The sequence below is a fragment of the Ixodes scapularis genome, unplaced genomic scaffold (assembly GCF_016920785.2).
Source record: "Ixodes scapularis isolate PalLabHiFi unplaced genomic scaffold, ASM1692078v2 PGA_scaffold8__174_contigs__length_109621045, whole genome shotgun sequence".
Lineage (NCBI taxonomy): Eukaryota > Metazoa > Arthropoda > Arachnida > Ixodida > Ixodidae > Ixodes > Ixodes scapularis.
In genome coordinates this window covers 34,590,960-34,609,853 of record NW_024609883.1, presented here as the reverse complement: position 1 = coordinate 34,609,853, position 18,894 = coordinate 34,590,960, and the positions used below count along the sequence as shown (strand labels likewise).

At 44.9% G+C, this 18,894-nt stretch overlaps 1 protein-coding gene across 1 annotated transcript in view; it reads left to right on the top strand.

Annotated features, from left to right (window-relative positions):
• The window catches only part of LOC8052594 (serine/threonine-protein kinase haspin homolog), a 74,504-nt gene that overhangs the window by 20,876 nt on the left and 34,734 nt on the right, over positions 1–18,894 (top strand). Inside the window, exons 4-5 of the mRNA XM_042286951.1 lie at positions 2,688–2,845; positions 5,288–5,443. Coding sequence (XP_042142885.1) covers positions 2,688–2,845; positions 5,288–5,443 — 314 coding nt within the window. The remainder of the gene's footprint in view (positions 1–2,687; positions 2,846–5,287; positions 5,444–18,894) is intronic.

Genomic DNA, 18,894 nt, shown 5'->3' with positions numbered 1-18,894 from the left:
TCGCACTTTTTTAGTGGGAATTTATTGCGACATCCTACTGAATTTGAGATCGCAAAGTATTAAGGTTGAAGCTGTCAGTGGCCCTTTAATCATGACCATTCAGCAACTTGGACCTCAAATGTGAGGCATTCGATCAGGTAAGAAAAGTAGATAAATGCCAACCCAATGGTATGACTGTGTGAAAAGAAGCCTACTGAATATGCATGGACACCGTCCTACCTTTTTCTGTAGATGGAAAGAAGGAACAAAACTAATAAAGTAAATCGAAAGTTCGAAAGCAATCTTAGCAGACACTAACGCTTGGAGATCTTTTCATGGTAGACTCTAAAAAAACACGATAATCTAATGCTTGCGCTCCGTATTTCTTCGGGCTTTTGGGGTTTTTTAGTGCGGTACTGGCGATCTTTATCGTTTCTTTAGCAGCGAACAGTGGGTATCTGTGTGGATATTTTTTTATGTTTTTTTCCCGGGAAAGCTGTTACCATATCTTACTCGATTGCGTCAGCAGACACTGAGGACACAAATTGTTCAAAGCCGGTGTCAGCAGTCCTTAGTTTCATGAATTATGCAGCGTGGAAAATTATAGTTTCAACTACGTTTGGAGGACAGCGATGCAAGAGTGAGGGGGCCGAGCTTAGTTAAGGAATTGTATGTTTTAGTCTTCCGCTATTCAGACACGGAAAATTCCACACTTTGCGATTTTCCAAAGCGTCCGCTTAGTAAATACGCCAACAGTAATGAAGCAGACCGATGCAGTTTCAGCTGAGCTCGTTCAACAGCTGGACCACGTGACATGGGGAAACAGGCGCAATATTAATTCAGGGAAGTCAGTTTTAACAGGAAGAGAGAGCTGCCGCTCTATCTCCCTGTCAATATAAACAATATGAACTAAGGCGAAAGCCTTATATGTCTCATAATATAGTCGACCTTTAAAGTCCTTGAGCGAAAACACGTTGATGACACGAAAGGTATCAAAACGTGTTCGAGACTACTCAGGCGAATTGGAGGCAATGCAATTAAGAGGGATGACAAAGCGAATTAAGAGGAATCAAAATGAATTAAGAGGAATTCAAGTGAATTAAAAGTAAATAAAGAAAGTGACAGTAATCAATGGAAATTAAGGACTATAAAACGAATTAAGAGGAATCCAAGTGAATTAAAAAAAAATTAAGGAGATGCAAGAGTAATCAAAGCAAATTAAGAAAGACGACAAAGCTAAGTAAGAGGAATTGAAGTGAATTAAGAGGAATTAAAGCGAATTAAGTTGATGATTAGGCGCATTAAGTGGATGACTAAGGGAATTAAGAGGATGACTCAGCGCATTTAGAAGGATGACTCAGAAAAATAAGAAGAATAACTCAGCACATTAGGAGGGGTTTGTCTTTAATGTATCGGAGCATGGGCTTTCGCCTTCAAGTCGTCTAAGGAATAACATAAGAGACCCTTAAAATTTTCAGTCCTAGTTGGGAAAACGTGGTGTTTGAATGTTTTACGCACTGACAGCTGAAGGTACCCGTGCTCCTTGACTCGTGGTTCGTCCATGGAAGTTTTTACTAACTAATGACACAATCTCATTGGCTAAGGTGCGATAATTATATGCTCCCCACTCGTCGTCACGCCATTTTACTTAAGATGTCAGTTATTATTAAATCCAAAAGACAGCCCTAAGACATTCCGTGAACTATGCAAGGCACACCTGAAAAGCGTTGATTCTTAACATGTTTATCTGTTAATTACTTTTTCCACATGTTATCTTCTGATATCTGTTCTATTGGTTTGTAGTTTTTTTTGTTTTCTTTTTGCGTTTTCCTATTATTTACCTTGTCACTTTTTTGCCATCTGTATATGTCATTTGATCCCCCCTCATTCAATGCATTTCATCTGAAATATCTTTGAGGTACAATAAACTGAACTGAACTGAACAGCCAAGATCAGAAGGAATGTGCATGATTATACGATTTGCGCATTTAAAAGCAGACAAACGGGAGAATGTGTCGACAATGATTTCTTCCTGAATGCACGAATAAGATCATTAGAGTGAGCGCCATTTTAGACCATCTTTTAGATAACAGTAAAATAAACATCGTAACATTTAATATTTGCAAGGTTTATAGTTTATATTTTTCAGCAATAGATCGTATTACTTACTCTCCTTGTCGGACACAACATTTGTTTTACCATTGTTGCAATAACTATGACCCTTAATACTTGAAACCGTTAGACGTTAGATTATAACCTAATATTAAATATGGTCCCTGCCAACTTAAGAAAGACAGGTCGTGAAGAGCCCCGATCATCTCATTACCGTTATACAGACAATGAGATTGTTGCACTAGCAGATAAAAATACCGAAAAAAAAATAACGAAGAAAAAAACGTGAACATAATAACTTAATAAGCCACACCGTCTGGATTCTGATGCTGTCAGTGATTATAGTACATTGTTGCTATGAATTGCAGTCTTTTTCTAACTCGCCCTCTTTTCTTCCTTGGTAGTGAAACCTTACACTTGGTTACTATAAAAGAACTAGCTCAAATCAAGTTTACCATAATCCAGTGTGAAGGAAGAATCACCATGAGAGTGGAAATCAAATTATCTTTGTGCCACACTGAGCACGTCACCGTCTGGTTAACCAGGCTTCCGATGCAGCGCGGAGAAAAAATGAGACATGATCCTTTGCATTTCAGAGTGATGATTCGACCGACGGGGGATCAGACACCGCCCAGTCAACTTCAGAAACTCCGGCTCCGCGTCGTTTCGACGAAACCGATCGCATGTTTGGAGACATGATGGCCATTACGGGTCAGACGAGACCTCTGACTTTCGCCGACGTCATGGATTCGCTGTGAGCATTTTAATTACTCGCGTTACTCGAAGCTCGCATTGTAAAACCTCGCCGATGATTCGTGGAAAGTTCGCATAAGCGCCAGGATCGCGAGGTATTGTGTTGCAGCAATCATTTCGGCATGTCAGCAGTTTCTCTCTGAGACTCAGAAACGTGATATGGCTGGGATGACATCGGGAGCAGGGGCGTAACCAGGGGAGGAGGAGCTCCTCAGCCTCCCGTCCCGAGATGGGAAATGAAGTAGACCTTATATGCATATGCATAGATCCCAACCCTTTCTTCCCCCAGCCATTCTAGCCTCTCCAAACTCCCTCCTCCCGCAAATATTCTTGGCTACGCCAGTGAACTGGAGAACTGTGCTTCTGTTTCAAGCGGGAAGGTCATGTTTCTCTAGATATTTGTTAAAGAGAGGCAAATATACTTCTAAAAAGCGCGCCTTCATTGTAACACGGTGTTGTGGTGTGACAGTACGTCAAAAATGCGCAACGAAAACTATGTGTGCACGAGTTGTTTCTTATTATTTTTTTATTAAGACATTGATTTTTAGATTGTCTTTTTTTTCTTGCTAATACGTATAATATTTCCTGGTAGGGCACTCAACGGTCCAGCTCAATTTCTAAACTTTGTTTAACAGAAAACTTTGCAGCGCCAAATCTTCATTTATCTATTTGTTTTAAAACGTGCCGTCGAAAAACGGTAATATTTTTCAAAAAATATGATTTTGGATTTTATGGTGTTTCTAATATATATTAATCTTCATATTTTAAATATAAAAATAATGCAGACCGGTAATTATCTTGAAATTAGTCAAATAGGCAAGTGAAGAACTCCCGGCAACCAAGAGCCTAAATTTAGGCCGTCTTTGCGTGCGCGTTTTTTTTTTTTTTTTTTTTTTTTGTGACATTGTTTGTTATCACGTTTATGTTAGGAGTAGGTCTAGCTGTCTCCTCTACATCGCAGTCACCTTTACCTCCAAGTTTTCACATAAAAAACAGTAAACAAATATTTTTTTCTTGCCGCGAACGTGTGCTGCCACACGTCTATGGTACTACTCAAACGCGGTTTTCTCTTCGTGTGTTTTTGGAACGTGTTCACAGTTTCACAGAGGAATTTTTGTTCTTAATATTGTCCCATCGCAACCAAAGTTGACATGCATATGCTTTGGACTATGCAGAATTTAACTATAAAAGTTTGTTTAGAATGCGTACTATTTCATATTTATGAAAAATTTAAGAATCTTTCGGTGTTTGTGGAGAATAACATAGAGGACGAAAACAGGACGACACGTTTCTCTGGAGAAACGTGTCGTCCTGTTTTCGTCCTCTATGTTATTCTCCACAAACACCGTAACTTAACCAGCACGCTCCATTTCCACAAGAATCTTTGTTAGCCCTTTTTAAAATTGCGTTTTGTGATTCTCAATTATTCACATACAATTCGTCTCGCACATTCTTTTCGTGGTTCATAGCGCTTAGTTGTTTAAAAGGAGTGACTTATCTTACTTTTCTAGGCTGTTTTAAGTCTTTTTCCATTCCCCACGTGTGCGTGAGAACGTGTTTTTTTTTCTGCATGCGCATATCTCCAAACATAAAAAACTGCTGTATCAAAGCAACACTAAATTTATAAAAATCAAAAAAATCTAGGACTGTAAACAGTAACAATTTAATTCAGTTGTCGTAAACGTTAAAAAACAAATGTTTTCCCGTAGTGCATGTCCCCTTAGCATACTGCCAAAGCAGGTTGGTAAGCATTCTCAAAATACAAGCACATTTAAGTATTAAAAATGCTATCAAGAAAACTCACGCATTTTGACTATTTTACAGCATCGGTGGTTAGGCAGTTCCAATGATCGTCACACTTAACAAAAAATGTGTTTAAAGAGTCTGTGTTAAAGCCATAAGGTGCTATAAATTTGTTACGTTCCCGTTTTCGTTAAGGTATTGAAGTTTGGATATGAAACGTATTTATGAATATCAATGAAGTAATAACCATGTAGCAAGTTTTAAAAAATAATTTCATTCGATGAAACATTGTTTGGCATTTAAGGGCAAAAACTTCACATCGGATTTCAGTAGGAAGACCGAGTCTGAGGATCGATACTTTATTACATAACAGGGCACCGAGTTTTACATTCAGAGTGTTATATAAAATCACTAAATTTATACAAATATGAAAAAAAAACATGAAATGAAAATGAAAGGAAATTCGCAATTTATATTGCTCATTTTAGCAAACGACTCACTATGAGTTGAACAAGAATCTGCAGGGTGTATTTCTTGATACATTGTTCATTTCAATAACGAAAACTTCGTATGGTTGATCCGTCATTTTATTAACTTTATTTTTTACTGTATTTCGCGTTTTATCCATCAGGAGTACTTTTCTTCTGTCGGCACGGCAAATTTTTTTTTGTCTATAACTGTTTTGTTATTCGACTGACAGGAATGCTCCCCAAGGGTCTGTCAAGATAGCCGAGGGAATGCATTCTGATATTTTCCGAATCGATACCATCGAGGGAACGAGCATCCTCAAAGTCATCAGTTTGGAGTTTATCGTCAAGTATTGGGACGCACTGTTCGCCGAAGCGCTCATCAGCCTGTAAGCCCTTTGCATTATCCTTTCAGATATTAAAGATACTTTAAGTTGATAGGTGCCTATCGGCTTCCGTGAACGTTTTTCTGGGAAAAAAATAACGAACATTCAAACTTGTGACATATTTCAAAGCAAAGTATGACATGCGGGCAAGCTCAAAATACCCATCACAAATTACCGTTCTCTCGTCGCGTCCTGTATATTGAACTGAGGCTACGGCCGTGACGCTGCATACCCTGTTGCGTATAGACTACACACAATCATTTTCCACCACCCTTCAAAATTTGGCAAGGATTCCCCCACTTATGTATTGTCCCTGCCGAGACTCTTAAAGCAAAGAGGTTCTTGAAAAAAAAAAAATGAAAGCCGTTTACAATTCCCTGCAACGCCGAATCAGAGCGCAGCTCTTCGGGAGGAGGAGGGAAGGGTACTGAGGGAAGGGTATACGCCTCCTCCTCCTCCTTCTCCTCATCCTTCAATCTCCTTCCCTCCTCCTCCTCCCCGTCCTTCTCCTTCACCTCCTCCTCCTGCCCTCATCTTTCAATCTCCTCCCCTCATCCCCTCCTCCTCTTCCCTCCTCCCCCTCCTAATGAATGAACGAATTAATTTAAAATTGGCGGACATGTACGGCGTCGGGCTGCTGCACGAAAGGTCTCTGGTTCAAAGCCGGCCAAGCTTCCTTGGGGGGGAGGGTTACTTGACTTGGGGGGAGGTCACGCGACCTCGGCGGGGGGGTCACGTGACCTCAGGGGTGGGGAGGGTCACGTGACCCCCTCCCCTTACCGATGTCACCGAAGGTACCCGAGGTCCTTCCGAGGTCCTCCCGAAGGAACCCGAGGTCATCCCGAGGTCCTCCCGAGGTCCTCGGGGGGAAGGGGAGGGGGGGGAGGTGTTTCGCGGTTACGCTGACGGCGACGGCGACGGTGACGGCGACAACGACGCCGCTCAAGCCGTAAACGGGCGCCTAAGAGCTGCGCTCTAAAATGAGTTAGAGATGAATTCTAGAATAATTTTATACCGTAAATTTGAATACCACGTTCGTTCTTTTTTTTTTTTTTTTTCAAGGATGTAACTAAACGGGAGCAAAAACGAAGAACCTCCGACCAGCTTTGTCTCGTCACACTCAGATTTTTTGGCCGCCAAGCGTGTGTCGCTTGTTTGGGCAGGAGGTGCAATTGCACGCTTGCCAGATATATTATCCCGCACGGCCACCAGTCGTGACGTGTTTTCTTAAACTCTTTGAAAATAGCAAGAGTGCCCGTGCAAAGCTTTGATAGGCGCTGAACGTACGCGAGAGCGGAGATTTCGGAAACTCCGGATATGACATCACGCTCAGGGAAAGATGGCCTTGAGAGGTACTTTGAAAATAAATTTTTGCAGCCTCCGTGCACCAAATTAAAGCCTTATTACGATATTCGGGATTCTGGAGGTTAGATGAAGGCGAGTTAAGTGTGTTTCTTAGGAAAAAAGCTGTCTCTAGTACATTCTTTTCATTAAAGAGTCGTGTTTATTTGCAAAAACAAAGAAGTCTGACACTGCTTATGGCGACGGTAGTATGAATTACTCACGTCACGCGCGCTCTTGTGCTCGGAGCTCGCTTGTAGCTATTTTCTTCTTCATCGCCGACTAGCAGCAATACATATCATTTATCCTTCTAGGTTAATGCGAAGATCCTAATCCTTCAAATGTGCTGGCAGCTTGGTACTTCAGCTGCATCTTATTGTTGGACTGGAGTCCGCCTGGATGTCCGCGGTGTCGTCAATGGTGCCCAAGTTGGCTCTGTCGCTTACATATGCCTCCGACTCTCCTGTAACTGATATGTCTTCGCTTCCTTGCTTTTGCATTTCGGCGTCTGGTTATATTAGGAACGAAGATGTACCTCCTTCCTTGTTGAGTTGGCGGTGGCGTATATGGTCTCTGTCTGGTCGCTGTAGTTTCCTGTCCCCTGTTCTAGTTAGAAAGAATCGAAGTCCTAACTGATTTAAAATTGTTGCTGGAACCCATGCCGGCCTTTCATGATATGTTTGACGTAGACGGGTTGCCCTGCAGAACATTCAGCTGTTTCTCTGTCTCTCGGAATTTCCCAATTCTTACTTGAAGCCAAGGCTACCCATTCATGCGATCCAGTGGTGTGGTTATTTACCGGCCAATCGCTGCTTTCGCAGGGGTTTTCCCCGTGGTAGATAAAACCGTTGTGTGTTGATGAAATAGGAACCTCGCGATTCGGCACTAAACTGTACCTTCAGTGAGCTTGAAGAGTGCTCTCTTCGTTTCGCCCACCATCTCTTCTGCTTGCCTGTTAGTTGCTGGGTGGTATGGTGCGCTGATAGAGTGTTGTATGTTTTTTTTTTTATCTTATCCATTTTGTGCGAAACCAAATTTGGTGCGTTGGCAAATAATAACATTCTCGGCACGTCAAAAGTAGCAAATACCGATCGTAGCGCATCAATGATGCATGTCAGGTCGACACACTTCGAGCCACTTAGTTTAAGCAAACATCAACGATAATTAGGTACAATAGTTCCTCGATTGCTCCACTCAAGTCTATGTGTATGGTTTCCCAAGATCGAGTGGAAGGTGACCAGTTAGGTGTCGGAACTGCAGGTTTGCTCGCTGATGTTTCTGGCACGTCTCACACGCAGCCGCAGTTGCTTCTATGTCCGAGTCAAGTTTCGGCCACCGGAAATGGCTACGGGCAGTGCCCTTCATCGCCAAGATACAGGGGCGGTTGGCAAGCAGTATCTTCAGCGCTTCCTCGCGTGCCGCTTGTGGTACGACAACCCGTGCTCCCCACGTTAGACAGCCATTCTGGGTTGCCGGTTCGAGGTCTGGCCGTTTGTATGGTGAAAACTCATCTCTTTTCCAAGTTGCGTTAGAACCGTCTTGCAGTCCTTGATAGACTTTCGACAGAGTCGGGTTCTCTTTAGACAGGTGTGCAATCAGCTGGCCTGTAAGAGGTGGGCACTCCTTAGCTTCAAGTGGGAGCACACCTCCTCGAGGTACCGGTTCGTCCGTCACATTTGGAAAAAAGCTGACGACTGAGCGCGTCGGCGTTTTGGTGCTCCTTGCCTTGACGACAGCGCTAATGGCAGATGTAGCAGCCAAGTAGAAGGCACCACCGGGTCGTGCGAGCTGAGAGCATTGCCGGGATCTTTCTATCTTGACTCATTATTTCCAGTAAAAGTTTATCATCAGTTTACACAGTAACATGTCGTTCAGCGATGTACTGGTGGAAGTGTTTCATGTCAGTGATGGCTAGTCCTTCATTGTCCAGTTGGGCATAGTTCCTCTCACTTTTGCAGAGTGTTCTTGATGCGTAGGCAACAGGAACTTCTGCTCCATTATCGTTCATCTGTGACAGGCAGCCCCAATGCCGTAGCGATGCGTCGCAAGCCAAAACTAGTCGTCGCTTGTCATCATATTGTGCCAGCCCTGGTTCTGAGCCTAGAAGCATCTTCAGCTGTTTGAAAGCATCTCACTCTTCCTCGCCCTAATGCCATTTCGTGTTTTGTAGCGTGAGCTACATTGGCCGAGGTTGAGCAGTTTTGCGTGGCTCCCAAAGAGCCGTGCTGCGCAAGCGCGAAGGCCAGTGACGTCACACGGCGCACAGTTGGCGCGCCGGAGCCGCCGCCGCCGCTCATGCCTCAGTCTGCGCATTTTAGAGGAGTGACGTCATAGCCGCGGCAGACGCACTGGCGCCGCCGCGTGCCCAGCTGTGTGCCACCGTTGCGCATAGCCAAGTCTGACGCTGCACCGGAGTGGCTTGGTAGCGCCTCTCATTGCGCATAAGCTCACGCTACGTATATCCTGGCATAACCGAACTAAGCCACCGCAATTTTTTGTCTAGGCGTCGATATAGCCTTTCTACATTGGATGCTCTACCGCAGAAACCAACTGTAGAAGCTCGCTATTAAAAAGAAAAGCCTGGACCACGTTTTGTTGCTGAGTTCAGCAGTTTCAATGATGGCTTTGATTTTTTCGGTTCTTGGTCTGACGCCGTGGGCATCGAAGTGATAACCTAGAAATTCTTCCTCCGAAACACTGAATTTGCATTTTTCTTGGGAAACGCGAAGTCTGGTTTTTCGAAGACGTTGAAGAGCGACTTCCAAACGCTGTAGGTGTTTTTTTGTCGCCCCTGTGACCATGATGTCATCAAGGTATGCTCCTGTGCCCTCGATTCCTGCCAACAGTGTATCCATAAAGTGTTAAAAGAGCAGTGCTGCAACCGCAATTCCGAAAAGCACTCGCTTAACGCGGAAGCCGCATCGTTGTCGTCACGTTCAAAAGTCCTGCGGTGGCATCGTTGACTCGGAGTTGCGGGTATGCTTGTTGCAGATCTAGAAGAAAATGTTCCCTCCTCGAACAAAGGAAACGAGTCCGGCGCCGGTGGGAAGCGGATACGCGTTTGGCTTGAGTGCAGGGTTGGTTGTGCACCGATAACCTTCACACATCCATAGCGTGCACTTCTTCTTGCGAATGATGACTAGGGGTGTTGCCCGCGAGGACGAATTTATAGGCTCCAGGATGTTTTGTGCTTGAAGCTTCTTCATGTCTTCCTGTACTGCGCAACGCAGGGCAAAGGGAACTGGTCGACACTTCAGAAATTTTGGTTCTGCGTCATCTTTCAGGTCGATGAGCAACGGTTCGAAGACATGCCCGTCAAGTTGTCCCGAAAACACTTGCTCGTGGAGTGGAAGAAGTTTCTCAAAAGTTGTTGCTGACATGGTGTTTACTCCCAAAACCTTGATGTCCAGCGCGGGAAACCAATCCAGACCGAGATGGCTTGCTCCCTTGTGGGGATTTGATGTAAAGGTCCAGACTAGCCCTTTGGTCCTTGAACTGTTCGTTAACTTGTAGCTTCTCACCCTTGCCAAAGGCGTTCTAAGAAATCGGAGCTCAATATTGAATGCGGTGCTCCAGAGTCAACTTTCATGGAAAGTTGTCGTCCCTTTACCAGCAGCTCCACGATGAGCTGTTGACAGCGAAATGATCCTCAAGCGTCTTACCTGCGACGTTGTCATCTGATGCGTGTGACTTGTCGATTCCTCTTGGGATTTGCGTTGAGCTTTGCGTTTGAAGCATGCCTCTCCAGGATGACCCTTTTTGGTGCAAAATTTGCATGTCGCTTTCTCGTGTTGGGAATCATCCTATTAGTGCATTCGTGTGCAGCGAAAACAGGGTTTCTCTGTCGACTTGTCGCCTTTGGACGGTTTAACTGCCCAAAGGCGACTTGTCGCCTTGCCTTTTCTTTTTTTTTTTTTTACCTTGTATTTGCGTTCCTGAGTTGTAGCAGACTCCGTTGTCCAGGACATCGCGTAGGTTCGATCGAAGGTGATTTCTCGCTCACCTAGCTATTACTGCTGGAGATGGGAGTTCTTGATGCCACAGATTAATCGATCCCGTAGCATGACCTCCAATGGTAGTACCATAGAAGAAACGGCCTCCGCAGTTTGTGATGCCTGGGCCACTTGTGTCACGCCGCTTGACGAACTTGCGACTTGCTTGACAGTGGACGTGGAGATGGCGCAAACGTAAAGAGATGGCGCAAGCGGTCGCGACGCCAACTGCCGCTAACGAACGAGCATACGACACCGAGAGCCGGCGTCTTTAGCAGACAAGGAACTGCAGTTCCTTCTTGTTACCGTGCCTGTTTTTTGTTTCTGCGACTGTCGCCGCCTGCGGAGCGCGCGCCGCTTTTGAGTCGAAAAGATCGTCTGCTTAAAGACGCCGGCTCTCGGCGCCGTAGGCTCGTTCGTTGCGCCATCTTTTGTCTCCCATGCGAAACGGCGCCGTGTTGTTTGAAGACCGGTGGCGTCGCTGCGTTTCCATGGGAGCTAAGCCTTTTTCTTTCTTTACTTTTTCCTCAGGTAAGTTCGCTCTTTGCAAATTTTAAGCAAAAAAATGCACCATCTGCGGGCAACGCTGCACAAAGTCGAAACGCGATAGGCTAAGAAACTGAATTTCGCGATCGATTTAAAGAACCTGGCCTCTCCTTGAATCACCTTGTACATTACTCCTATTACAAACTCGCGTTTATTTACAGGATCAAGGAAGTCGGGCACTGCTCATGGCGTCGGTAGAATGAATTGCTCGCTTCACGCGCTCTTGCGCTCGGTGCTCGCATGCAGCTGTTTTCTTCTTTATCGCTGACTAGCAATACATATCAGCTGCAGCTTCCCTTTAAGGGCAAATAAATTATCCCTTAATCCCGTGTTCATGTTTATTATACCTTGAAAGGGACACTACAGCGAACGTTTGGCGCTTATTTTTTTGGTCTATGTGTTCAAAGGAGCAGTACCACATCGAACGCATCACTACTTCGTTAAAAAAAGACACGAAAAGGAATTTTAAAACGAATTAAACGATTAGCAAAGAGCACCTAGCGGATGTCGCTATTGGCCCCGAGTGGGACCAATTGGAGCGCTGCGATCGCTCGACTGTTACGTGACGTTGGATGGGGGATCACGTGACAAGGCCAGCTACTCCGCCTCGCTTTGGTCGGGGTCTTCGAAAACCGTTCACTCGGTACTTTCGCATTTTTTCTGTGTTTGAAGCCTGGTCAGTACACGCGTGGATTGGCTTAGGCAGATTTTCAGCTCAGGCAGCAATGGCTAAGAACTGTTCGGTGCCGCAATGCCGCAGTTACGCAACCAACCCAAACATCAGCTTCCACATCTACCTCAAAGAGAAGCATCAGCAGATCCAATATGACTCATAAATGTGAACAGTCTCACCCTGCATATCAGTACCTTTCTCATACAGTTTCAACATCATTTGAACAATGGGGTTAAAAGTGCATGTACAAGTTAGCGGCAAGCAATACAAGTAGAGCTGAGTGCTAGAAGTCTTGAAAGGGTAATTTACAGAGGATAACAAGACTCGCAGCTTAGTGGTATTTAAGCAACCAGCAGCTGCATAAATGTGAGAATGTTATGCGGCTCCATTTATTTTACTTTAAATGTTGCTGATACAAGTAGCTACACTTGTGTTAGCAAGTATTTTTTTTTCTTTTTGTAACCCATCCACTTATATTGTAGGGTAACAAACAAAACAATTCTACAACTCTAATACACCTAGCTACAGGAATATTTGCATAATTTCTTTTAGAGAAGAAAACAAAAAAGCAATTCTGTACATGAACAACTGTTATTGGCCTAATGATCTGATATTTTTTTATGAAATTAAATGTTACCAACACGCTTTAATATTCATCGTTCGAAAATTCTGACATCGCACAAAAGTTACAACACCTGTGTTTCAAAAACGTATATATGCGGAGGGCAAGTTCGTCTCCTTCTTGCGCAAGGGGGGGGGGGGGGGGGGTAACGGCGACGTCAGAACGCCGAGCCCTGATTGGCTGATCGCGACCCCCTATCTGAGCGTCGTCTGCTCCTTTGCAACGTCGTCTGCTTGCAACGTCGTCCGCGTCTGTCTTACCTTTTCTGTGACTTTCGGAAGTGCAGAGGCCAGAGGCCAGGCTCACAAAACGATCTTACGCCAAAAATATGCGTAAGACAAAACTTGAGAACAAATTCGTGTTCACGAAACGAAATTTTCGTAAGTTTTGCGCAGGTTACGACGAAATCCTATGACAGCTCCGAAGCTGTCTTACGCACTTCTTACGATCAAATCAGCATGGCCGACAGCGTCGCGGTTGCGACGACCAACAGACGTTTATTTTTCTACGTGCGCTTCTCACGCGTCCCGACATCAAGCAGCAAGAAAAAAGTAAAAAGTACTTGAAACAGACCACGACGAACAAGAACGCTGGATCCACAAACACCCGGGAAAAGCTCCAACGGCCACGATTCCACCGACAACGACCAAGCGAGCACGGCAGATGGGCCTAGCAGGCACTGCTACTCGGCGACCGTCTGCCCACGACCGGCTGGCGTGCTGAATGGAATATACCCGCGCGACCCTTGTGAACCCTTCCCGTCTTATACTTTGATCGCTGACCTCAATTTTAGATTAAGAGGTCCTTCCTTTTGTTATCTCATTGTTTTCTGAGGCAACGGTGACTTTCGCCGGTAAAAAAGCGGTGAATCTCCGACAGACGCAGGAAAGGTAAAGCAGCCACCGCTTTGACTAGCAGACGTAAAGCAGGTGACGTTAACTGCGCCAACTCGCCGACGCCGTTAAAGAGTGAGGAGTCTCGCCGCACACGAAAGGAGGGAAGAAGTATTTGGAAGGGAACTTGCGGACATTAACACGCTCACTCTCGGTTCTTAGCAAACAAACCTCGGCGCCTCGGGACACCTCGCCAGTGAGTCCTTTGACTTCCCTCCTTGGTGCGCGTCTGCTAGTTGTTAGACAAAAACAACGTACCGCTCGAGTAATTTCGTCTGCCCTCTCTGAAAGGCGAAGTCTCAGGAAAGGTAAGACAGACGCAGACGACGTTGCGAGCAGACGACGTTGCAAAGGAGCAGACGACGCTGAGATCGGGGGTCGCGATCAGCCAATTAGGGCTCGGCCGTTCTGACGTCACCGCTACTTCCTTTCTCATGCGCAGAAGACGAAAATGAGCCCACTTGCGATGGGTATAAAAAGAAATTAAAAAAAGAAAGAAGTTAGATGCACCGTATCAATTCTGCGACTCGCGGCTTGGGAAGCGAGTACGTTACCACTAAACCACAAAAATGTTTCTTTTCTTGTTTTTTTTTTTTTTTTTTTTTGCTTTATTCCCGAGAAGTTACGAAAGCAACGGGAGACGGCCGATTATGTTTAGAAAAAGGCGCCGCATTCACAGTTCATCACGAATCGCAATCTCTAAGAGTACTCAGTTGTTTCGCTCCCGGCTCTGGCCGCGAGCTCCTCGATCGATTTCACAGCACGCCGGCCGGTAGGTACATAAAACCTAACCAAGTAATGATACACGGCATGTTTCTTTACTAGCACGATGTGTCACCGACGTTTCTTCCATTCAATGTTAGCTCCAGCTCGTGCGGGTTCGAAGTCAGTGCCGACGTTTGGAGAATGAATCTAATAAACGTGTAGCAATCCTTATCCAGCTTCGTGATACTACAGAAGAACACGTGTCCCGCTTCAAAGACATTTTTGCCCTCAAGCAATAGACGGGATGTTTCGTGGCCCTTGTCCATGAGCGCATTGATGCTGATCACAGGCGGCACAACAGAGAAGGGGTACACAGTTGTAACGAAGTGCCCGGTCGAATACTAGAAGTTAAAACAAAAAATTCTCCTACCTTCAACGGTAGGTCGCACTGCGTAAGCACCCATTGCGGTGCGCGATACAGCCGCCGAAAACGACAACAAGTTGACCTCTACTTCACGCCGCCGCGCTTCCGTGTAGCGACCGTTTTCCTGCTTGCCTGCAACGGGCTCCCCGGAAACATTCGTACGGTAGTCGATTTAGAAGCTTGACTGGGTGGAGTAGTGAAACGAAACATTGGATTAAAATAAACCTTAAACACTCGTAGTATTAAAAAAGAATGAACACCAAGACACTTTACGTTCTTCACCCTTCACGCAGAGCGCAGGAAACGGTCACGTGATCCCCTATCCTACGTCACGACGATAGGCCTGACAAGTGGCGCCACGCCACGTTCTCAGGGCTAATAACGCCTCGCTTGTAATGGCCGTCTAGGAACCTTGACAGGTACTGACAGCTCTCCTCCGACCACGACGTGAGAAGAGCTGAAGGAGGAACTGCTCTCTTCCCGAGAATCTTCTTTTGTGTGTCCCAGAAGTCGCTATAGTGAGGGCCGGATTAAGGAATTCCGGGCCCCGGGCTAAGGCTGTTCAAGAGGCCCCTAATGGTGGTGATATACTGACTATGATGACGATAGTGGTAGTGGTAACTACCATGACGGCAATATGTATGTTTCACCAACTTATAAAGTACAAATATCGTTCATTTTATGATATATCTAGGAAGGTTTTTGTATCTGTAGATGGCGATGATTAGGAAATTAGGGTTTCACTGGGTGGAAATGAAGCAGATTCGGTTCTGGATTAGAGGCTGTTTCGGAAATAGCCAATCACTCACTAAGGGCTACAAAATGCAAAGCAATGAACGATTAGGGAAAATGATAAGTGTCACGCATGTTGAGCAGGGCCTCGTAAACATCCGTTGAAATGTTGAAAATAATGACTCCGCGTTCCTATGAACTTGTGTGTGACCAAGTCTAGAACTTTATTTACACAGTACGTGTTTCTGCCGACAAATTAAGAACTTTTTTTTTATCCATTTTGACGTATTACTCTTAGCTAAGAATAATAGGTCATACCTCAGAGGCAAGAAAAGCGTTGTCTCGCACTGGCAGATCACTGGGATCAGACACAGGCTCCAGAGCAGTTTCTTGCAGTTTCTGCCTCTCGAAAACTTTTGGGTGACATCTCAAGAGCCGGCTCATTTCAAGCCTTTTAGTGGTTAGAAAGAATGGCTTTGGGAGGTTCACCGATATTTCTTTTTGTTTCTTTTGAAACTTGTCATTTCGGAGGAAACTTTTTATATGGGACTACGCTAAATGGCAGAAAAAAAAATAATGTGTAGTATGTATGTTGCTCATGTGGCCTTCGCCAACACTTTCTTTGCTTGCGTTCCACGCCACCATTTTCCGCAAAATTCGTCGGGGCCCCAGTACAATAGAGAACCCCGTGGCCGTCCTACCGTCTGGCGTCTATTAGAAAAGACTTCAAACGGGATCGCCATCATCGACAACTTTGCTCCCTTCCACAAGAAGGGTGGGAGGCAACGCTAACATTTTGTTACTCTAGTACACTCTTTTACCACGAGTTCATGAACATCAGCTCGTCTAGAGAAGGCAACTTTTTGGCGAGACTAGGGTGGGAGGCAGCGCTAACATTTTGTTACTTAGCAGTCTTTTACAACGAGTTCACGAACACCAGCTCGTCTAAAGAAGGCAACGTTTCGGCAAGAATATTGACTAGAAAGCCAGGGCCCAGAGGCTCATGTGATCCTCCTTTAGGTTTGAGCTGTTTTAAACTGAAACCAACTAGCCTTTTGTTTCTTTTTTGTTTAATATTTCTAGGGGCCAGCACGGGGCTCCTTGGCAGGCTGGGGCCCTGGGCTGCAGCCCCCTTAGCCCGTACCCTAATCCAGCCCTGGCTATAGTCCCTCTACAAGATTATAGAAGATTAACCCGTCGCTCAAAACTCCTACAAAACCAGCTGCTTGGGTGGCTGGAACTACTATAGTCAGTTACAGGTTAAGAAGGTAGCGGCAAATGCCCCTCAAAGGGAATCAGATATCCCTCCGCCACCTTTGCATCCAATAGCGTCCCACCGTTTCCGTGACGTCGCGGACAACGGGCGAGGAGGGTCTTGGCTTTCTCTACATATTTACTTTATCTTTCGACTTTGACTTAGCATTGTGGAAGCCACGAGAGGGAGATTAGAGTTCTGCCCCACCGACGGAAACAAATGCGACTTTCGGGGATTAGCTTCCCCCCCGATGGATACAAAGGCTGCTTTCAGGGGCTCGGTTCCCTCTCCGATGAATACAAAGGTCGCTTTCTTAAAAAGTGGGATCGGAGACAAGTGGGAATCCATTGAAGCGGAACAAGGAGCGTTTCCAGTGAACTCTTCTTTCGACTGCGGAGAGATTTGAAACGGGCGCATCACACTTGTGGGAGGAGCTTTTCCTACCTTCTTGACTTGTAACCGACTATAGGCCATCCTCTCAACGTCAGCCTCGGTGCAGCTTCGCTCGTCCCGAGACGAAATACGTCACGATTGCGTCGAATGTCACGTGCTCTCCGCTGGTTGCTCTCCGAGAGCTTGCTAGAGTGGGCCGTTTATAACGAAAAATACAGCCACCAGGCTCAAGAAGCAAACGTCCGATTGTCATTTACGGATATTATGGATAATAGTCAACCTATTTTTGAACACTACGGGTATATTTCAAATTTCGTTGAACCATCCCTTTAAGGAATAATTAACATGACGTCACAATTGGTTTACTAAATTTAGCAAAGAAATTGTGACGTCACGTGACATTTTGACGCCACATGACGTTACATGGCCATGTGACGTTACCTGATTACGTGACGTCACGGTGTCGTGCTCAGCTCAGATTTGAGAGCCCACAACCGAGATGCTCTTCCTCGTCAGCCGCTTCTCCCAGGAATCCGGCGCTGAGAGGTGAAGCCTACCCTAACATGGGAACTTTTTGCATTTTTGCTCATGAAGATGACAAGGGCCTATCCTAAATGTTTTTATACGTCCCTAAGTTTGGGCGGGCTTTCACGCAGTATTTTACGGTAACTCAAATCCATTGACTGCAAAATACAATGCTGAGTGGGAGGAGGAACGCACAATTATGCACGCTCAACTTAGAGTTCATCAAATCGGGGTTGTCGTTCTTGGCAAATGATCGGACTTGTGTGGTACTCATTACAACTAATCAAATTACGTGTAATCGATTACAGTTTAGGGTAATATTTTGATAATTCAATTACATTTATTAGGAAGTAATCGCAAGAGTAATATTCTTACTTTTAGAAGAACTAAGCTTACGTGTAACGACTGCTATTTTTTCTCCCCATTCTAACGGTGGCCTTATTTTTTTCTACATGATTCCTCGCAAGGAATCTTTGAACCAAGTCTTCAACAGGAAGATAGACTTCCGAAATTATTTGATTCATAGGATAATTTGTGCCTAGTTCGGTGAGTCTAATCCAACAATAAAGGGTGCGAAAGATCCGCTTTCAAACGGAAAGACATATTTGTCATGTTCAAAATCTGAAGGAATTGAAAAAAAGGTTCCTTCTTCAAGTAAAGATCAATCACTTTTCTTCTCGAGTAATTAAGTACCCTAATTAACCACGTTTTTTACCAGGAGTAATTGTAGTTGTAATCGATTACTTTTTTTCGAGTAACGAAAAACTGCAATCGATAAATAGGAGCTATAGTGAGCTACAATCACTTAAAGAGGAGCTGAAGAGGTTCTTGAAGAAATAAAAATCGATTTAGATAAAATTCTAGGGTATTTTTATCCCGAGAATTTGACTATCATGTTCGCTTTTCCCGAAGCTGTAACTAAACGCAAGAAGACACGAAAACTCACCTACCGGTCGTTACGTGTGTAAAAGAATTTTTCGGCCGCCAAGCGCGTGTCGCTAGTTGAAAGGTATATTAATTCCCCCACGCTGACGCCAGTCATGACTTATTTTTCTGATTTTTTTATAGGAATAGCGTGCGTGTATAGCTTCGATAGGCGTTGAAGATGCGTTAGAGCGAAGATTCCGACAACTCCTTTTATGAAGTAACGCTTCAGGAAGGAGGGGCTTCACAGCGGTATTTTGGAAATGATTTTCGCAGCCTCCGTACACCAAAAAAAAAATGAAAAAAATAATCTTGATATTCGCGGTTATAGAGGCCAGATGAAGATGATTCAAGTGTTATACTCAAATACAAAGCCGCTTAGCTTCCCTGTAAGCAGCAAAGGGCGTGGGCACTTCAAGTACCTTATGC